The following is a 22,678-nucleotide window of genomic DNA, read 5'->3' on the forward strand; positions in this document are numbered from 1 at the left end:
CAGTTAAACAAAGACTTAAATCTAAGTTCTAAAAGTTTTTTCTCATTACCTTTTCTCCCCGCAACTGGCATATAAAAAGACAAAAAGTGAGTACTAAATTCTTTAAATACAAAAATTTGCAAGTCCACTGTCACATAAGATAAAGTCCTGAGTTTTAGATTTCAGCTCTCAGAATCACAGTCCCTAAAGCGTATTCACCAAGAAGAAAATGCAAAGAGTTCTTGCTCTAGAAACTTCTAGTTCTCTTTTTTCACTCCTGAAGAAATATATTATGGCCCATATTTCATTTCTGACTTGTAATATCCTCCGAAGTCCATTCTGAAAAGTGTTCTGCCTTCTCTTTCACATTGATTTTATTAGCTGGCCTAAAAGACAATTTTTGCCAAATTAAATGTTTTAATGTGTTCTTTTTTTGAATGTTTCCTAGTCAAATGTATTCATACAACACAGCTCAAAACACAATACTTTTTTTAAATTATTAGTTGTTACATTTTAAAGAGACTAAAGTCAACTTATTGCTGAAAACACACAAAAAGGACAAATTGGTTGAAATTTTCATGAGAATGGAAAATGTTTAATAAACTCAGAATGGCGGGCTTATTAAACTATAGTGTTATTTACAGCCATAATTCATCAACCACAAACACAATAATGTGTTTGCATGGCATGCTACAACAGAAGCTTTATTCAGTTCATTCAGAAAACATTGGCAAAATAAATTTCAGTTGCGAATTCACAGATACAAGCTTCAAAGTATAAAGTTGTATGTAACAAAAAATACAGGTAATATTTATAACAATAACTTACAGGTACAAACTAATGATAAACTACAATTTCACAAAAGACTGTAAACATTTTGCACGCTTGTCAGTCCTTTCTTTTAGGCAAAGTGCTCTTTTGATGACAAATAAATTAACAGATACACACTAGAGTGAACTATTTCCAGACAATACAAAAAATGTTCTGATTTGTTTTCTTCTTGTAAACATAAGTTTTACCAAAATTGAAGAATCAATAAAAGTGTCTTGCAGGCCAACTATGGATACATACCTGGGCAGCAAAGTGATGTTGGAAATGCTTTAGGTGTTAAATAAAAAATTAACAGCAATATCTTTTCAATGGTATTTTATACATAATAAATGATGAATTTATATCCTTAATCAAGTCTATCCCTGAAAAAAGAATTAGGTATGACTTATTGGCAGTTGTGTCATTGAATGGGGTAACAAGGGCTGGAGTCCAAGAGCTGTTGGTGAATGAGCTACAAAATAGAAAGAAATTTGTGGATCAGTTTTGTAGGGTGAATAAAATTGATTTATAAACAAACAAAAACAATCCAAGGCAATGTTTTCATCACTCATTATAGCTGAGGGCACCAAGCTACACTCATTCCACTGACCTCAGCAGAAGCATTAACTTATTCAGCATAGTGAGAGTCCAGGAACAGTTTTACTCCCAAATCTTTATTTGGGGCCACAAGATTTTGCCACTTTAATGTCCTCCATCCATACCCCATTCACTGCACTTCACCCTGAAGCTAGAAAGACATGGGTTCCTCTTCAGAGATGCTGCTAGCTTTCTCATGAAGGTGTTTGTATAGGATGATCTTCCCAAAGTTTCTTTCATTAATGTTTAATTACCTCCTCCCTAGGCATACACCAAAACACACTGGACTCAGGCAACACTACTGTCTTTCATGTGAACACATACAATTTTAATGCTAGTATAAATAAATGGCAACAATGGTACAGGCTCTGATTTTTTTATTTAACCAAAACTTAAAATGAAGTTTCTGCTTTCAGCAAGGGCTATGTTGCTTCAAACCAAACCTTTCTCTGAGACCAACTAGGAAATCTGGACAAAATTTTAAAAATCTGTTTGAAGGCATCTGAAAGACACTTAAGGAGTGAGGACTTACAAAGTCCCAGAGTGGAGGGAAAGAAAATGAGGATGCTTTTCCTCCCACAAGGATAGTGACAATTTAAAACAAAACAAATGTCTGATAGGCCGAGAAGTTTAGCAGAGCATTCAGAAGTTAGACTTTGGCAGAGTGGTAAGAAACAAAAATTAAAGAGCAGGGCCCATTGAAGAGGAGAAGCCCTAGTTAAAAACAACAACAGAAAACAAAATAAAACAAAACAAAACAGGGATACATTTGTGATTCCAAAGAGCTAACTCCAAGGAGTATAAAACAAAAATACACCAGCCCTCCTAAGGATTTGTGCCTGATTGGATTAAGTTGATTTCACCCTATCCTGACTACCTGGGGGGTAAAACTAATCTTCTCTAGTGGAAGATATCATCCAAAGCCTCAAATTATCTTTAGTTACTCATACCCAACATCTGAAATGCAATAACAATTAAGAAGACAAATAACTAGACATGACTTGAAAGAAAATAAAGAGGAAAATAAAGAAAACAGAATAGACCCACCAAAGATCCAGATATTTGAGTTATCAGACATGAACTTTAATTTAAATAAGGATAAAGTGACAAAATGGACGACTTCAGCATACAAATGGAAATCTTAAAACTGAAAAACAAAATAAATGAAATTAAGAAGTCAGTGGAAGATTTTTTTTTTTCATAGGATATTAGATATAGAGAGTATTAGTGAACTAGAAAAATAGTTCAGAAGAAAACATGAAAATTTTTTCATAGGAGCAAAAACAATATTTGAGGAGACAAAAGCTGAGAATTTTCCATAATGAAAGATATCAAACTACATATTCAAAAAGCACACCTGGACACAGTATGATAAAACTTTTTCAAGACAAACACAAAGAAAAAAGTTGAGGAAAAAAGACATTTATTTTCAGAAGGAGCAACAGGGAAAACAGCTGACTTTACCAATAAATGGAGCCAGGTTAATTAGCTATCCATATGCAAAACAAACAATGAAAATCAGAAGACAAGGTAATCATATCTTCAAAGTGCTGAAAGAAAATACCAACCCAGATTTCTACATATAAAGAAAATACCACTTACAACTGAATCAAAAGAAATACTTAGAGACAAACTTAACAGAAGACGTGCAAGATTACTAAACAGAAAACTCTAAATCATAAGAGATTACTCAAAGACAATCTAAATAAATGGAATGACTTATTAAACTTCATGGTATGGAAGACAATACTGTTAAGATGGCAGTTCCTAAAACTGATCAATATATTTGCTATAATAGATTGTATCAAAATCTTAATTGTTTTCCCTTTTGGGGTGGAAATTGACAAGTAGGTAAATTTTATGAAAATATAAAGGGCCAAGAATGGGCAATACAAACTTGAAAAACAATGAACTAGAAAGAAACTTATTATCAGATATTAAGAACTATAGACCCAGCATGATTAGAATGATTAGGTAGCAACAAAAAAATAGACTAACAAAACAGAACAGAAAGTACAGAACGTGACACAATATATGGACATTTGATTTATGGCAAATGTGTCTCTACAGAGAAACTGGATATTTTCTATTTTCATCAACATAACAGAAAAGCTTCACTTTCTATCTCACACCACACACAAAATTCAATTCCAAATGAATTTGAATTTACATCAAAGGTAAAACAAAGTTTCTAGATATCATAGAAGATATATCTTCATTATCTTTGAGTATAAACAATTTCTTGCACATGTCACCAAAAAAAGCACGGCTCATGCAGGAAAAATGATGAAATAAACTACATTAAAATTAGGAAGTTGTGCTCAATGAAACATTCCATTAAGAGAGTAGAGACAGCCAAGCTACTGAGTAGGAGAAAATATTCTAAGCACATACAGTTATCAAAAAGCTTTATATGCAGATTACACCAAGAACTAAAGCAAATCAATTTAAATAAATAATAAAGACAAGCCAGTAGGCCAACAGACAAAAGACTTGTACAGCTCTTCACAAAAGAGAATATACAAATGCCTGATGAAAAAATGCTCAGTCATCAGGTAAAGGCAAATTAAAATAAGATTGCACTACACAATCATCAAATCTGCTAACATCAGGAAGTTACACCATACCAAGTGTTGGTGAGGATGTGAAGCACCTTGAACCTTACGCTGGTCAAGGTGTAAACTGGTTCAACCACTATGAAAAACTGTTTGTCAGAATGACTAAAGTTTAGCATATGTGTAGCCCATGACCTTATGTCCCACTTCCAGGTACATATCTATTAGAAATGTGAATTAATGAGCACAAAAAGCATGTACAATAAAGTCCATAGCAGCATATTCACAAAAGCACAAACTGGAAAAAAAAAACAAGTATCTTTCAACCAGGAAACGGATAAATTGTGGTATATTCCTACAGTGGATTTCTATATAACAATGAAAACAAATAACTGATTCTCACAATAATATAGGTGAATCTCACAATGTAATTGAAAGAAGTGAGACACATAATACATTCTGTATAGTTCAAAAAGAGCAAAACTAAAGGGTGGTTTTAGAAATCAGTGCTATGTTACTCTGGGAGAAAAGGATAATAATTGGACGGAGACATAAGAGAGGCTTCTGAAATGCTAATTATATCTGCTCCTTTGGGCAGTATCTATATGGATACATTCATTTTATTAATTCATCAAGCTGTATAGTTATGTATGCACCCTTCTAAATGTACTATTTGCTTCAATAAAAAACAATTATTTAACAAAACTTATAAACTGCCATCTAAATATCTGAGTGTGAACACTTGCTCTGATCACAGGAAATAAAGTATTTAAATATTTACTGGTAAAAACAAACAAAAAAATCTCTAAGTAAAGATTAAGCATTGAGTCATTATTAATATTTGCATCTTAGCTGCAAAGTGAGTATTAAACTTCTTTCTTAAAATGTAATCACAGAAATAAAAATGTTTGGATAATTTTGTCTCTATTGCACCCCCCACATTATTTTTAGCTACCACTGAGGTAATATTTCAAAATACGAATTGCATCAATTATCTAATATTGGAAGTTACCAGTTGTTGACTGCTTGGGAGACAGCTGTTAAATGTTGGGATACCTACCATCCATATAACTATGCAGCGCAGTTAACATCGTTCCATCTTGGGGCACGTAGGCAGAATAAGCCATTTCTTCTAACATGGGTGGAGACAGCCTGGAGGGTGGGACTGCTGTAACTGGGGTGGAGGAGGAGTGATTAGGACTGACATGTTTCTTGTGGCGTGCTCTACAATTCTGAAACCACACCTGAGCAGGGAGAAAAGCAACAGAAGTAGGTAGGTTACACACCAGCTTCCGAGCACATTATCAACCCAGTTAAAAAATGAATGCAACCTCAATCACACTACCACACAAGCATAGCATAAATGTAAATTAGCTTTTATAAAAGTTCTATAGACAGAAAAGAAACATTTTAGTCCAAATAACAGTGGTCATTTTTCTTGCTCAGTTGATAGCTCTCTGTTGATTTACCTAAAAGCCAATTCTATTTAAGTAGGAAAGGGGACCAATTGCTTAAGTGATTTTGGTTTGTTGAATTTGAGTTGGTCAGACGTTAAAGTTACCTCTTGAATGCAATTATTAAACTCTATTAGATTTGGCTGGGTACTGTGGCTCATATCTGTAATTCCAGCACTTTGGGAGGCTGAGGCAGGCAGATCACCTGAGGTGAGGGGTTCAATACCAGCCTGGCCAACATGGTGAAACCCCATCTCTACTAAAAATACAAAAACTAGCTGGCCGTGGTGGTTGGCACCTGTAATCCTAGCTACTCATGAGGCTGAGGTAGGAGACTCACTTGAGCCCGAGATGCGGAGATTGGAGGTTGCAGTGAGCCGAGATCGAACCACTGCACTCCAGACTGGGCGACACAGCGAGACTCTGTCTCAAAAAAAAAAGAAAAAAGAAAAAGAAAAAGAAAAAGAAAAAAAAGAGCCAAAACAAAAATACCCCCCAAACTCTATTATATTTATTTTAAAAAAAATAAAAATAAAATCCAATTCTATACTAAAACAGCATCTTCCCCAGAAAAGGGGGGGAAGGGCCCTCAAGAATTCCAGAGAAATCTCCTTGGTTTTACTACTGGTATTTAGGACAAAAAGAAAAGCAGAAAAAGCTCTTTTAATCAGAACTTTTAAAAAAGACTACTAAATGTATTCTTAGGCACCTGCTGGACTTATTTCAAATCCTTGTTCAAATGACTAAAATCCCTACTGTGAACTTAAAGCTTTCTACAAACCTCTTGATTCAGTTATTCCAGTCAGATTTTAACCTGCTGAGTTCAATTTCTCTTGGTGAATACATAGGCTATTCCCTAAGAAGCATGTTAAGTCAGGTCTATAATAAGAAAAAACTCATAATATTTAAGTAGAATTAAATACAAACACATCCACTGGTGAGAGTTCACAAAATGTAAAGTGCTAACCACCCTGCTGTCCACTCTACTGCAGAAATAAAAGAAGCAAATTCAGGGCAAGTGGAGCTTTACATCCAGGTCAGGGCAAGTAAGTCTAGGCTGCCCAGAAGGCTTCCAGTAGCTAATATGCCTGTGTTTGACTTCCCTGCCAGGTGATAAAACTTGACCACATAGAGTGTTACTTCATTAAAATACTGTATCACTTATTTTCCATCACTTCAAACAACTCTGTCATGAGAGGAAAGAGAGGTGAAGGGATAAAAACTTAGCATGAGAACATTTTGGGATCGGGGATGTGAAGCCAGGAAAACATCAGGGGCATAAGTCTGTTCAAGGTTAGTGGTAGGACCTTGATGGCACGAGGCAATCAGGGCTGATTAATGTGGAATAAAAGGAAGCTGCAAAGAATTTATAAGAAAAAGCTGGCCTTACTTCAGAGCTACACCCTGCTCCTGGCATTGAAAAACAGAAGTCTGGCAAAGTATACTCTCAAAAGTAATTAAAACTAAAAGAATAAAAAGTAATAATCTAGTGGGGTACATAGACTTGAGCAGGAGGCTGAAAAGTAGCACCTAAGGAATGTTTCTGGGACAAGACTTAGGCATGTATCAAGGAAGATGAGTGGGAAGTCACAGCCTCCTCCACATCCCTGTTCTCTGAAGTGTTAGTGAGACTCAGAGATACCTATAGACCACACCCCAAATCTCCACAGTTCTGCCCACAGGCTCTGGAACAATACATGTCACTACTAACACTAATCTCACCTAAATAAGATGACATTACTCAAACATTCTCCAATGTGTAAGGGGGAACCTCTGCCACCTGCCTTTTCCCCTTATGGGACCCCAGAAGACATGATGCCAGAGGACTACATATAACCTAAAACATGTTGCATTATGATTCCCAGAGCTTCTTCAAAGTATCTTTTTGTCTCCAATAAATTATATATTGAATGGAACCTACACAGTTGTAAAACAAAAGAAACATCATATTTTGATTGAAAAAAAACCTCAAACTTTGTAAATAAACATGAAGAAGGTATAACAGAAACAGCAGAATAACTATCTTAATACTGATTAAGCAGCTTCTTGGAAAGATCATCCAGAGGTAATCAAGCAGAGGGAGGTTTGCAAACGCAATGTCATATAACTGGTAGACCAAAATATAGTTTAAGATCCCAGAAAATTCCTTCTGGCATGAATGCTACCCAGCTTCAGAATCAAATATAAGTCCTTTTGACTTTCCTCACTGACAAAATTTCTTCCTTCTGCTTTGCAAACATCCAACAAGAGTTACAATTTTCTGAGTAACTACTTTAAAATTTTTGAGTTCTAAATCATAAGCTAAGCTAAAATCAGGCCATGTAGATATAACGGAAAAACAAAATACTAATGCACAAAATGAAACCTTTAGAAAGCTCAGACAAAAAGCCAAATATAATAATTTTGTATATGACAAAGATGGGATTTTATTTTATTGGGAAAGCATGGTTCACTGATTTAGGGAAAACTAATAGTTTATCATTTGAAAGAGAGAAAAAAAATAGATAAAACCCTGTCTCCCATGGAACCAAGCCAGATAAATGAAAGTTTAGATGTAAATAATTGAAACAATAAAAGTTTAAGAAAACAAAAAGCAACACCGAAATACTCTCTAGACAGGGAAGCATAAGAAAGACCAAAACTAGACCAGAAGCGCTGGCTCACACCTGTAGTCTCAGCACTTTGGGAAGCTGAGGTGGTAGATCACGAGTTCAGGAGTTCAAGACCAGAATGGCCAACATGGTGAAACTCCATCTCTACTAAAAATACAAAAATTAGCCAGGCGTGGGGGCGAGCGCCTGTAGTCCCAGCTGCTCGGGAGGCCGAGGCAGGAGAATTGCTTGAGCCCAGGAGGTGGAGGTTGCAATGAGCTGAGACTGCACCATTGCACTCCTGCCTGGGCAACAGAGCAAGACTGCATCTCAAAAAACAAAACAAAAAGGCCAGGAGCGATGGCTCACGCCTGTAATCTCAGCACTTTGGGAAGCTGAGGAGGGTGGATCACGAGGTCAGGAGTGGAGACCAGCCTGGCCAATCTGGTGAAATGCTGTCTCTATTAAAAAATGCAAAAATTAGCTGGGCGTGTTAGCACGCGCCTGTAGTCCCAGCTACTCAGGAGGCGGAGGCAGGAGAATTGCTTGAACCTGGGAAGCGGAGGTTGCAGTGAGACGAGATCCTGCCTTAGTGACAGAGTGAAACTCCATCTGAAAAAAAAGAAAGAAAGAAAGAAAGAAAGAAAGAAAGAAAGAAAGAAAGAAAGAAAGAAAGAAAGAAAGAAAGAAAGAAAGAAAGAAAGAAAGAAAGAAAGAAAGAAAGAAAGAAAGAAAGAAAGAAAGAAAGAAAGACCAAAACTATCAAAAGACTGGGAGTTTTAAACACATAGAAACATAAATGTTCTGTGTGGAAAAAATAAGGAAACTGATGAACCGGGAAAGGTTAACATGACAGATAGGATTAATAAATATCAGTAACATATAGAGAAAATAACCCAACAGAAAAGTGAGCAAAAAATATACAGTCTTAAAAACTCAAAAAATGTGTTTAAGCTCATTGATAATATAAGAAACAGAAATAAAATCAATGAGATTTTCTTTTCTAACTATTAAATTGTAAAGGATGTAAAAGAATAACAGTATTCATTATTCTTGTGAGTTGGGGAAAAGGAACTCTTGTATGTAGCTCCTGGCAGAATAAAGTTGTATGAACTTCCTGGAAGGCAAAAAAATTTCATGTTTGTATAAAGGCCCTATGCATGTTTTATCTTTGGACTCAACAACCTCACTTCCAGAAATTTATCCTAAGGAAACTATTGAACAAGCATGCAAGGTAGATATACAATGTTACTCATGGCAGCATTTTATAATAGTGAAAAATTGGAAATTAAATAAATTGCACTATGCTCAATATATGTGGCAATAAATATGATGTTAATCTTAATATGGAAGGATCTTCCCAGTACACTGATTGGAAGAAATAGCAATATTTTACTCTGTCTCTACACAACATAAAAGTCATAATTCACTTATCTGAAAGAGTATGTGAACAGTGATTATATCTGGATGCAGTGTGTGGGGGAAAAAAATCATTCATCTTTATTCTTTGATTTCAGTATAATAACACTCTGCTTTATTACAAATGTCTTACTAAGCATATTTGTAACTAGGAAATGTGAAACTCTCCATGTACCAGACCACCGTTTTCCCCTAATCTTTGGGTGATCTAGTTTGCATATGAGAATTAGAAGAAGTCTAATAATAAAAACTCTTTTTTCTTACCTTTCTAAAATTTTGTGCCCAATGCTAGGAAGGAGGCTGAGAGAAAGTGTGATTACCATTTGAGATCACAGTAATTCTTAAAAAATACTCTGAGGAGGGAGGGATTGCATTGGGGAGTTATACATGATATAAATGATGAATTGATGGGTGCTGACGAGTTGATGGGTGCAGCACACCAACATGGCATAAGTATACATATGTAACAAACCTGCACGTTATGCACATGTACCCTAGAACTTAAAGTATAATAAAAAAAAAAAAAAAAAAAAAAAAAAAAAAAAAAAAAAAAATACTCTGAAGGGCTACAACATACAGTAAGCCTATGCACAGATACAAATAATATACACATAAGCATGCTAGTACTCTTTCCTTTGGAATCATATCAAAAATATTTAATGTTCAACCTTAACATATTGAAAGCCAACATTCAAAACATATTCTCCAAATGGTATGGCATAGGACAATGTTAACTTGCTCATAGTACTAGTAACCTAAATACCTGGAAATTACATGAAAGATGTCTGCCTGTGTTCCTTAGTCCTTCAAATATGAAAAGCTCTAAGAAAACTCTCCTTCTTTGCTTCCAGCTTCAAAATGGTATAAAACATAACAGTCATGCATCTGACTTACTTGAAGTTATCATTGTTATGAACATACAGAGTCTTAAATTAGAAGGAACTTTTAGCCCATGGAGTCTGAACTACCTCCCAAAGAAAACTGTACTCCCAGGCACAGGAAACTCACTACCTTCCTTCGTAGTTGGTGCCATTTGTGTAGCCTTGCAATAATGAGAAAGTTCATTGTGAGTGAACCCCAAGTGCTTTTTTCTACATTCCATTGCAGGGAAGCCTTTCACAAATATTTAAAGACACCTACTCTGGATATTACTCTTTCCCTTACCATCTCCTGGCCTTATTTCCAGACAAATATCCCTGCTGCCTTTAATATTACGGAATAATGTAAATCTTTCACAACCCTGGTAGCCTTTAAGGTAGTATGTTTTTCAGATTGCTTATTAGTCCCTTCTTAAAATTTGGCACTCTGAAATAAGCACAATAATCTGGATATCTGAAAACTGCTGAAGTGGTAGAACTTGTCTCCTAAGACAGCCTCATCACCCTGCAGTCAATTAAAACACTGGGAACCCTAGGTCTTTAGAGAAGCTACAGTACCATCAGGTCTTTTCCATCTGCTTCTTTGTACAGATGATTTGTTAATTATGAAACATTTTAGGCTTACGGAAGAATAAGTACCTGTGTATCAACCACCCAAATTAAGAAACAAAATATAATATGTGCAATGAAGACATTCACCTTTCCCCTCCCTGAGTTTCCTCTTGCCTTTTATGGTTACTTGCTTTCATTCCTTAAATTTTTTGAACTTCCAGTGTTATTTAAAATTATTTTCTGGCTGAGTACGGTGACTCAAACCTGTAATCCCCTCACTTTGGAAGGCTGAGGCAGGAGGATCACAAGGTCAAGAGTTTGAGAACAGCCTGGCCAACATAGTGAAACCCTGTCTCTACTAAAAATACAAAAATTAGGCGGGCATGGTGGCATGCACCTGTAATCCCAGCTACTCAGGAGGCTGAGGCAGAATTGCTTGAACCTGGGAGGCGGAGTTTGCAGTGAGCCGAGATCGTGCCACTGCACTCCAGCCTGGGTGACAGAGACTCCTTGTCTTGGAAAAAATAAAATAAAATGAAATAAAATAAAATTATTTTCTATTTCCCTGGTCTCTCTGATAATCTTGACACAGCTGGCCATCTCGTTCTTGAATTCACCCCACTTCTTCAGCCTACATGCTGTTTCTCCACCTGACTCTTTCCTCAACTCTGGCTGTTACTACATCCCATTTAAACAGAACCTCTTACCCTGCTCTCTAAAACCCACTCTTCACCTTTTATACCCCATGATCTCTTTCTAAAGGATCTTATCCAATTTCATGGCATTAGATCTCTTTGCTTGAGTCCTGTACATTCTTTCAAATACCTGTTTACATGCTTAACTGCCACCATCACTGCATAATTAGCACAGCTAAAAGGGTTCAACTTCCAATCCAGCTTTCTTTTGACTTTCACATTCCTGTCAATGGCACCATTCCCAAGATTACTTTGACTTCAAATTTATAAGTCACTGACTTTTTTGAGAGAGGATCTTACTCCATCACCAAGGCTGGAGTGCAGTGGTGCTATCATGACTGACTGCAGCTTCAACCTCCTGGACTTATGTGACCCTCCCTCCTCAACTTCCCGAGTAACTGGGACTGCAGGTACACACCAGTATGCCTGGCTGAGTTTTTTTTTTGTTTTGCTTTGTTTTGTTTTTCCTGTAGAGACAGGGTTTCACCACCTTGCCCAGACTGGTATCAAACTCCTATACTAAAGTGACATATTTGCCTTGACCTCCCAAAATGCTGGGATTACAGGTGTGAGCAACTGAGCCTGGCCGAGTCATTGACTCTTAGACACCTCTCTGCTTCCCCATTACAGTTACCAAATCTTTCTTGTCTTTCTAGCATCCATCAACTGTCATCAGTGTTCAGTCAATAAAATGTTTCTCAGCTGGGCATGGTGGCTCATTACCAATAATTCCAGCACTTTGGGAGGCTAAGGGAGGAGGATTGCTTGAGTCTAGGAATTTGAGACCAGTCTGGGCAACATGGTGAGACTCTGTCTGTACAAAAATTTAAAAATTAGCCAGGCATGGTGGTGTGCACCTGTGGTCCCAGTTATTTGGGAGGCTGAGGTGGGAGGATCACCTGATCTCAGGAGGTCGCTGCAGTGAGCTGTGATTGCACCACTGCACTCCAGCCTAGGCCAAGCACGACCCTGTTTCAAAAAGTTTCTCAAATGAATTATACCCCAGTTAAGTGTCTCTTCAGAAACAAACAAACAAAAAAGCAAATGACAACAATAAAACCACACTACTTTGCTGGGCATTCCAGCATTCCAACTAACCTGCCTACCTCTATCTAGTCTCTCCGACTAGATAGAACTCCAGTTATTCCCATGTGCTGTGACTAGCCCTTTCTTCCTAAAATCTCATATCATGGCATTTACCTGCTCAGAAGAGAACTCTGCATTCACAGGCCTCTCCAACTTGAACTCCAACAATTTCATTTCCCACTGTTTCCAAACATAAATTCTATATTCAAAAAAACTTGCATGAATTCATCACTTTCCAGTTTTATTCACACCAGCTCCTCTCCCTGGATCTTTGACAGAGGCCATCAGCAGCCATCACACACACAATCATAGAAAAAGTAGGAAAAAACACCGACCTTAAAGCAAGATTTATCTTGGAACTTTTTTAGCCTGAGGATCTTAGGGTTGCTGTGAGCACTGAATGAAGTAAGATGCACAAAGACTCATTTGACAAATGGTAGCCTAGCCCAAGCAGGATAATCATTACATTTTAAAAAATTGATTTAGAATGTGAAGAGACTTAAAACAAGAGAGTAATGTTTTCACACTTCTTCACACACAAAAAAACCCCAATGCATACTTATAAATACCCAGAATTAGAACTTTTTGTTTCTCTTGATTGACCTTTAAGTTAATCACCTATGGCCAGGTACAGTGGCTCATCCTGTAATCCCATTACTTTGGGAGGCCGAGGTGGAAGAATCACTTAAGCTCAAGAATTGGAGATCAGTCTGGGCAACATAGGGAGACCCGATATCTATTTTTAAAAACCTTAAAAAAAAAAAAGTAATCACCTGTATCACACGTCTGCTCAAGCCTGTCCTTTCTGCCAATTTCTGGAGTGTCTGTGCATCTGGGTTGTTGTCCTGAGCAAACTGTGCTTGCATAACCTGTTGTTTAAAACATGTATGTAGTAAATAGCTAAAAACAAGCAGCTCGGTCTTCTTCCTGCATTTTTATCATAAGAGATAAGACATGCACAAGAACATGGGATACTTTCATTACTTGAAAATCAGTATGGGGAAATATGTGTAAGTGAAAACGAATGCATATTTTGTAAATTTATACACAAGTTGCTATGCTGAGAACTTTAAAAAAATCTATTTCAACATAAAACTCTCTCAACTATGCTGTTAAAAATAAGCTCACCTTTCCTTTTCTTCCAATCTTATAACTCACAAATCAAATAGCAGGAGTTTCATTTATTGTTTTTTCCATTTTGTTAAAAATTGCCAACATTTGAAAACTTAATACAAAAATCATATCACATTTGTCTCCAACCTTTCCTGAGCTAAAGAGGTTCAGAGCCCCTAATACCTAATAGTATACACATCAACAGAAGGATTCCACTTAATTGTAATGATCCCATCATGGTTTTGAGCACTAGCTCTACGAAGAAAAAAAAAAAAAAAGTGTCTAAAAAGAGACAATCACCAGAGTCCACTGTATAAGAATTTACCAGGGTCTAAACATGTATATATTTTAAAAGCTCACAGGTGATTCTGATGTGAGCTTTTGGATTGAAACCACCATGCCAAGTGCTAAAAGATAGTGAAACATGAAACAAAACTCTTTGGTTTTAATTTCCTGGCAGAAAGATGCCGACATGCCAATAAATACCTATAATAAAAGATAAAGGGAGATGAGTAGAGGGGGAGAGAGTGCCAGAATAAAAGCACAAGTCAAAAACTTTGAATTCTTTCAGAAAAGAGAATCATTATGAGAATTAAGTGAGATACTTGAATTCTATTACTAAAAGTCAGTCAACTGAGGGAAGCATTACAAAATGTAAAAAATGTATTATTATGAAGAATGAGAGAGAGGAGTTTGGCACCCAGTGTGACTGTGCTTGTCTCCAGGCATAGGATGTGGGTAACCAATCTATCTAAAGACCTCAAGCACTGCTGGCTTCTATTCTTTTCAGCAGGCAAAATTAATTGCATTCTCCACTATGCTCCTTGTATAATGCTATCTTCTGCCACTACACTTGTCACAGGGTAGCTAAATAATTTGTTTTCAAGTCTATCTCCATAGTGGAAAGTGAGTTCCTTGAGATCAAGGGGAATGTCTTTTTCTTCATATCCCTAGGAGTTAAACTCCCTTTCTGTCAGGGAGTATGTTAAGAGTTTGTGACAGAGTAAAACTTGACAATGTAAGGAAAATCTGAAGACGGTGTAGAAAAAAAAAAGACCAATATTGTTCTGGGAAACCTTCTGAGGTTTACAAATTTTGAGGTTTACAAATTTACCCTTCTAGAATTAAGTATTCTTGGCTTCCTATCTAGCTACATTGTATCTACAGACTCACTGTAAACAGAACATGGATTTTTTGCTTTTACAAAAGGGCAGAATTGGCTTAAAAGTTTATTCTTGCTCAGTTCACTTTATTCTTTCATTCCTACTCCAAATGTGTTACTTTGATATCTTCCTGTGAAAATAGAGTTGTGTTTCTATGTGGTTGGACATGTAATAACCCCAAATAGAAACAGAATGAGCAAATTATGTCTTTGTTTTTTAATTTTTTAAATAGAAAAAAGTTGAATAGACTTGGGGATTTGTTTGTAAGGTCATTATTAATAATTTACAAAACAGAAACTTCATACTTTTCATAAATGCATTTTTAAAGTCACAAATTTGACAATGCAACCAAATTATATTTAATGAAGTAATTTCTCATTAAACAGTAAAGCAAAACAACTCTGATCATTTAGAATTGAAATATCCGAAGGGAAAAGTAAGATGAGTTGATTGTTCTTCCTTTCAATAGTATCAATAATTAGTCTCACACACACAAAAAGAAAAAAGAGATACTTTGAATTTCTACTTAGTTTCACTATTCTCTAGGCACTAATGTTGATGAAAACTACTTTACTCCTTTTCCAAGTTCTTCTAACATGGACAAGGAGTGAGCCTCTGTAGACACTCATCATTTTTAGGCCAGGGGATCTACCGGAAAAGTCAGGAGGCTGCATAGCAGCAACTCAATCTGAAAACAGACGAAAGCAGGAGCCAACCTTGGCATGTTTAATATTAATAATCATTAAGTAAGTGCTTCTACCTAGAATAAGCAAGCCATAATATTAGCAGGAAATCCTTAAACATCATTTCTACAAATGGGACAGTATTTGAAATCCATTTGCTAATACATTCTCTGAGTCTTAAACTATTTTTTCTCCCCATAAATTTCTAAAGAATAATTTTGGGAAATTCTCTTATTTATCCCTTCCATTTTAACTCCCCTCTGTCCAAAGCAGGCACTGACTAGATAGTCTTGACTTACTCACTGGTTACATGTAATATTTCATTATCTTGCCAAATTCAAGCTCTACTTGAAAATATTCAGCATTCCTAAAGGTAGGACAGTTTGATAATAAGGATACCGATTTATTAGAGGGTCTGGCTAAAATAAACGATTCAAGTGTTCTTCATTTAAAATATCTATGATTCAAGATTTTTAAAAATATCTATTTCAGATTCCTAAATTACAAAGGACCACTTTAGGACAAAGATTGTATCTCATTTGTTTCACCCACCCCTTCCATAAGATAAATGCTAATACATATTGAATAAGAATATACTTTGAAAGCATATTACCTATATGCTTTCACAGGTAATCTGAAAATGGTAATATGCTTTCATTTTTTAAAACCTATAATTCTGATATACAATTTTTAAAACTTATGATTCAGATCACATTTACCTACTATAATGCATGGCTTAAATATTTTATGCATGTTTAACCATAAGACTATCTACAAGATTTAAAATCTCACTCTTTTGCTTTAGCTGCTGCTTCTACTAAGTGGAGTTTTGATAAGACAGACTTCCACTCATGGCCTCCTGGAAGATCAAGCAAAATGAAGAGACCAGAGGTTTGAGGAGAAGGTTCCAAATCTCTTCTCTGCCATTCCCTTGGTGGTTTGCCTTGAGGAGTTCCTGCATTCTTGAATGAGGTTTGTTGTAAAAGTTAAGGGAGATAATGTAGATAAATGCCTGGTATAGGACTTGGCATAAAAGGACGTCCACAGATATTATTCCCATTTTATATAATTAGTATTTATAATTATTTTCCCATAGAAAAGTGTCTACCTACAGTGGTTTCAAATTTTCACAATTATAACTTTAATAATAAATTATCATATCCAACAAAAGTTATCAACCTTGTAATTATTAAAATGATAACCAGTCCTTCATGGGAACAGACCATTGTGAAAATAGAATATATTAGAGATTCTATTTTAACTAGCCACCTTTAGTGACTGAGTATTTTTCCAAGTCTCTCAGAAGTACTCTCATCTTCTGACTTAGGGCATTGTGTGATCTTCATTATAATCCAGTGAAGAACCCAGAAAGCAAGGCTCAAACAGAGATATTTCTTTCAATTGCCTTATCCTTCATTCATTACTTATTGACCATGTACTTTATGCCTAAATTAAGAAATCTAATTTATGCCTAAATTAAGAAATCTAAAACAATCATCCATTTGGAAAATTCTTCTGAATGAGTCTAGATTTTAATGCTAGAGTGCTTCCCACTGCCATGTTCCCTTGGAATATGTGTGTCACATCAATGTTTCTTTCCTAAGTCAATCTCAAAATAAAAATTCTCTCTTGAAACACTTGTATCCATCTTAAATACTGGCAGGTCTTAGAATACTAAATGTGATTTTTGAAAAAGTTGTTTTTATTCATTTGTTAACACTGCATAAATGTCCTTTAAAGTCTGAGCAAAGATGGATACTATGTATAAGGCACCCAGCAGTGTGGTAGGTGTTCAACAAAGGTTACTTTTCCTTAACATGTAACAAATGCCTCAGTCACATTAATCTTTTAGAAAATATGATTTCATTATCTGCAAAAATGCCAGAAGGAATCATTATATATGTGTATAAAGCAAGGAGTAATTTAATTATTTTGTAATTAGTACAAATCAAATTTATGACAATCATATTTAGGGCAACTAAGCTCAAAAAAATCCCACCCTTTTCAGGGGACACAACAGACCTTTAACATCAAATTATAGAAGTACTCCCTTTACCACCTTTAAAAACATATAGGAATCTGCTCAACTGTAGTCAACCAGTAGTTTCCTGTTAACTTTAAGGCACACTCAATTATTTCCTACGCAAAAACCATACAATTGTGTTCATTAAATGACTCACTGCAGTTTGTTAAAAAGACTAACACATTAGTGTCCCATAGACTCACATGGGACATGTATATCTCTTCAGAGTCTCAAAATATTTTGTCTTCCATTGCAATTATGTGTAGAAATATAAATGTCTGGTTCAGAATGATGTAATCAGGAAGTCAAGACAAAGTATTTCGTTTCCACTTTGATGTTGATACCAATAGACCCCAGGGAAGCAATGCTTGAATGACTATTTCATATCATATTATGATGCCAGAAATACTGACAAACACTTTAGGGCAATAAGTATGTTTTCATATATTCACCAAGTTAGTTTTCATAAAACACATAGGCTAATTTTTTAGAAAATATAAAAATGTTTTTAGGCAGCATAGAGATTCCTTTTTTTTTTTTTTTTGGTTGGGAGGGGCTCCAAAAATCAAAAATTCATTGTTAATGCTTACCTGAAGCTGATCTGCTGTAAAGCTGGTCCGAGCTCTTTTTGCTGGTTTTGGATGGTTAACATCTTGCTCTGTGAGGAGGGCACCTTCCACACTAATGCCATTACCTGCATTTAAAAAACATACTATATATGTTGGTAATTCAAATGGGTATACCCATCTTGCAATAACAGGTTTCTTATATCTCTTGGCTTTTTGTGTAACTGTATATGTTTTCTAGATGGCAAAACCCCTTAAGTTTTAAAACATACTACAGATATACTGTACAAAACATATTCCATTTAGAGGCTTGTGTATTTGGTGAAAAGTTCAAAAAATTAGAAGTACATATCTAAGGCCCAGCAAATACAGGACAACAACTATTTACAAAAAGAAAAGCAAAATCCTAATCCAAAGCTGCTGCCTGAGAATATGGCACAAAACTAATACATACACCATGGCTTTCCTTGTAAATAAACAAATAGAGACCATCATGAACAGTAGAGTACTTAATGAGTTTTACCACACTTCTACATTGTACAAAATAATGCATTAAGATTACCTTAGGAAAAGTTATTTTTATTCCTGTATTTACTGTCTCAAAAGACTCAAAAGTATTTAAGTACATATTTACCATTTTCGACTTCTCTTTTTAAATTATCCAGCATGCAGTCATAATGCACTCTGCAGAGGACTTTCTCTTCCACCAAAGCGAACTCCTCTCCTGTGGAAAGTTGCCTTTTGCAGGAAAAGCAGGCAAAGCATGCCAAGTGATAGACATTCCCCTTGGCTCTCCGGACCCAGTCAGTAGAATGGATGTGTCTCCCACATCGAGAGCAGCGAGTTCCATACCTTCTACATTAAATAGAGGTGTGGAAGGTAAATATTTTAATGCCTGGTGAGATATTCATCAGTCAAATATTAAACCAGCACATTATGTTACCCCATTGAAATAACCTAAGTATTTAAATATTGTGAGAATGAAACAAGAATCAGTTATTCTTCTAAACGTCAGTATAGTAAGCAATCAAGATGAGACAGGGTCACAACTCAAACCTGTTTATAAAAATAAGACCTTTTCTCTGTTCCTCTAAAAGAAGATCGAAGTTTTCTTTTAAAATGATTATTAAAATTCCTTTTGTTGTATCAAATATCAGTACATTTACAAATTTAAAGAATCAAGATAAACACACACACTCTCCAGACTGAAAATCTAAAAGCACAAAAGTATGCTGAAGATATTTATACTGAAAAACTGAAGATATAATGACTTCTTAAAACCGAGTTAAGATGATTAAAAATGATTTAAATATCATTTTTAGGATGTTAAAATACGTAAATATTTAATATTAGATTATCAAAGAATGTACATAACAGAAATTCTTCACCCTGGTGGGTGAGAAAGGAAAAGTCAGAAATGTTTCCTTTGGTGAAAAAGCTATTGTATTGCTCTCCATAGGAGGAAGGAAATATTTTCTAAATTTTCAGAGTCCTAACTGGACATTAAATGCAGGTCAATCTTAAAATACCAAAGTTATATGTAAATAGTTTTTTTCTTACAGCCTGAATGACTAGAAACTCTTTGTCATGTCTCCTATCACAATCACAGTCGTGGCCCTGCATGTCCAAATCACACTAGATTAGTCAGTGTCTATTTATTGATAGATATATCTTTAAAGCTATTACCACTTTGTTTTTTTAGTTACTCTGAAAAACAGAATTCTAAAGATAAATTTCACAATATAATACGACATGAAGCAAGGAGTTTAAAAATCCTAAATAACTAGACTTTCACTTGTCGAATCTTTCAAACCAAACCTTTCAAAGGGCTTTAAGTTACTACAAAATATTAAGATTAGCCTATCCCAAGTGAATGAGGAAGCAAATTATTACTAATATTAAAGTAATGAAAAGTAAACCCGCTGAGAAATATGCCTTTTTGGTAATTATAAAATTTTGTGATTTTATAAAAGACTCTAGGTCTCATAAATTATTTTAAACTACCTAGCAATTTTTATTCAAATTAATCACTAAACTCTTTGAAATCATTTTTTGAAATGGAGTATAAACATAATTAGTATTACAACCTTTATTATAGTTTCCCCATCACAATGAACATTTTTTATTTAGAAAAGTAAATAAAGAAAATATGTTACAATTTTTAAAAGTCATTCTTGAGAAATATTTTAATTTCTAGACAGTTGTTCACACAGAATTATATCTTGGAAGAAACTTTACATTTAAACTATAGAGAGATCACACAGAGAAAATGTTATCTAATTTCAGATCTCATCTAAAATCTCATCTAATTTCAGAAACTGAAGATTGGACAAAATAAATAGTTTGAGGCAGAATTAGATTTGGTGTATTTATACAAGAATGGTCAATTCTTCTGAATACTATGGTTTATCACTGTGTCCAAACCCTTAGAATTGTATAGGTTTATAAGTAGGGATCATTCTATGGTAAACTGGTAAAAGCATAACAAAATCTTGATTTTTCTCCCCCATAATGATTTTATTTCATCTAACCATTCCCACCAAACAGGGGCTTCGTCATAAGTCATTTTGTTTTTCATACTTTTTACCTATGCACAGCAAAAAAGTTTCCCTGTTTGTAATGCCTCAAACTTTCACTCCCCAAAGTGAAAGTATTATTTAAAATTAACTTTTGTCTACTGAATTCCTAAAAAGGATAAACATGCTTATTTATACACATTATATCTCAAACATGAAAGCACCCTCATTTTGAAATTTCTTAAATATGAAAAACTGAGCTTCATTAAATAAAACTGAACAAGAAAAAGCCTATTACAAAAGCCTCTTTGCATAATAATTTCTTCCAGTATCTACTAAGAAAAAGCTTCAGAGCATACCTGAAATAATCAAGTTTGCAGAAAATGTCTTTGTCTTTAATATAACAGCTGGTATGCCTTCCTAGGGAGGTTCTGCAAACACTGCAGGAGAGACACCGGACATGCCAGCATAGGTCATTCACCTGTGATGGGAAGAGAAGCCACTGCAATACCATATTTAAGAAAAGTATTCATTGGTTTTGTGTATTTGGCAATTTTAAAAACTGGCCCCTTAATATATTAACACATGCTGTGAATGTTTTCATCCAAAAGGTGTCATTTTTATAAACACGTATCTGGATATATTATCTTTTAGACCTCAACCAAAAATTTATACTAATATGTGCCACATTTTGTGTTTATAATATTTTCTATTCCTTTGAAGAATTCAGGTTGCTTTTTCTTTCTTTCTTAAATGGAATCTTTATGAACACAGGGAATAATCTGGTTACTTTAAAGTCCTACATGCAGGTTTTTTTGTTATATTTTACCAAGTTCTTCCCACCATGAAACCTTGTAGTTAAAGAAGACAAAACACACACTCTCTCAATCTATTTTTTGGCTAAATCATTATAAACTGTATACCCCCTAAAAGACAGTGAAAAAGTGGTTTTGTGAGATAGTTACCCATACAGGACAGAAATTGCTCAGATAAATTTAAATGTTGATGTAGTAGAAACCTGGACTCTCTTCTAACATTAAACATTGTACAGAAACAATAGAAGTAAGTAGTAAAGTATATTGGTAAAACTGCTTACTGATTTGGCTACAGGGGAAAAAAATAAATTTAATCATAAGTGGTTCTAAAAAAGCACCCAATCATTGTTTTCCACTTACACTTCAAGTAGTAAAACATAAGATGGTGTTTAATAAGGTCAGTATTTTATACTTTCTAAATAGGAACCTGAAATACTGTCAATACAGGGAACAAGTCATAATTACTCTCACTTTATACTGTTGCCATTATATTATAAGAGCTACAACTTTAGCCCTGGATTATGAAGATGTGTATTAGATAGAACTGGCTTGCATCCAATGCAGGCTCCCAAAGTTTGCTCTTGTTAAGTGGACACAAGAACCTGATTTATGCTTAATTGAATTTCATGTAAAAGAACAGTAACATACAAAAACACCAGTTACACCCTAAAAATGGATCCAATGACTAAAATAGGAAAACAAATGACTGTGAGATATGGTTTTTGCTCAACAATTCCATAATAAAGACTATGTGTCTATCAAATTAGAACTACTGTCCAACGTGTTTTTCTCTGATATATAAAAGGTACTTCGAAGCTGAAAGTTTTACGGACTTCTCATTATAGTTATGTGTCTCTTTCCAAAGCATTAATGAGAGTCTCATTTTGATGACATTTGAAAAGTTTTGGTCTTTACAAGAACTTAGAACTTACATGCTCACTATAGACAATATTTAAAATAACAAAGAAAACAAATAAATCTGAGGAAACTGGGATAAATAATATTAACAATGTTGAATACTATCTTGGAAATAAAAAAGTATTTTCCTCATTTTTTTTCCTAAAATGGAACCAATCAGTATAAACTTTAGAAAAACAGGCTTCCTTTAAACTTCCACTGGTTAGGGCCTTCTGTATTACAGTCTTACCCAGGATTTTGTTTTGTTTTGTTTTGTTTTTAAAGC

General features: G+C 35.0%; 1 protein-coding gene across 2 annotated transcripts in view; it reads right to left on the reverse strand.

Moving 5' to 3' along the window:
• Positions 1–550: 550 nt before the first annotated feature.
• LHX8 (LIM homeobox 8) overlaps positions 551–22,678 on the reverse strand; it is a 30,896-nt gene continuing 8,768 nt past the window's right edge. The window contains exons 4-9 of one of the 2 annotated variants that reach the window (XM_010359113.2): positions 21,040–21,161; positions 18,799–19,019; positions 18,189–18,292; positions 13,390–13,485; positions 5,002–5,185; positions 551–1,261 (exon numbers count right to left, since the gene is read on the reverse strand). In XM_010359113.2, the coding sequence (XP_010357415.1) occupies positions 1,185–1,261; positions 5,002–5,185; positions 13,390–13,485; positions 18,189–18,292; positions 18,799–19,019; positions 21,040–21,161 (804 nt within the window). In that variant the 3' untranslated portion in view covers positions 551–1,184. The remainder of the gene's footprint in view (positions 1,262–5,001; positions 5,186–13,389; positions 13,486–18,188; positions 18,293–18,798; positions 19,020–21,039; positions 21,162–22,678) is intronic. The other variant, XM_010359112.2, reaches the window with a different exon arrangement.

Source organism: Rhinopithecus roxellana, chromosome 12, assembly GCF_007565055.1.
Source record: "Rhinopithecus roxellana isolate Shanxi Qingling chromosome 12, ASM756505v1, whole genome shotgun sequence".
NCBI lineage: Eukaryota > Metazoa > Chordata > Mammalia > Primates > Cercopithecidae > Rhinopithecus > Rhinopithecus roxellana.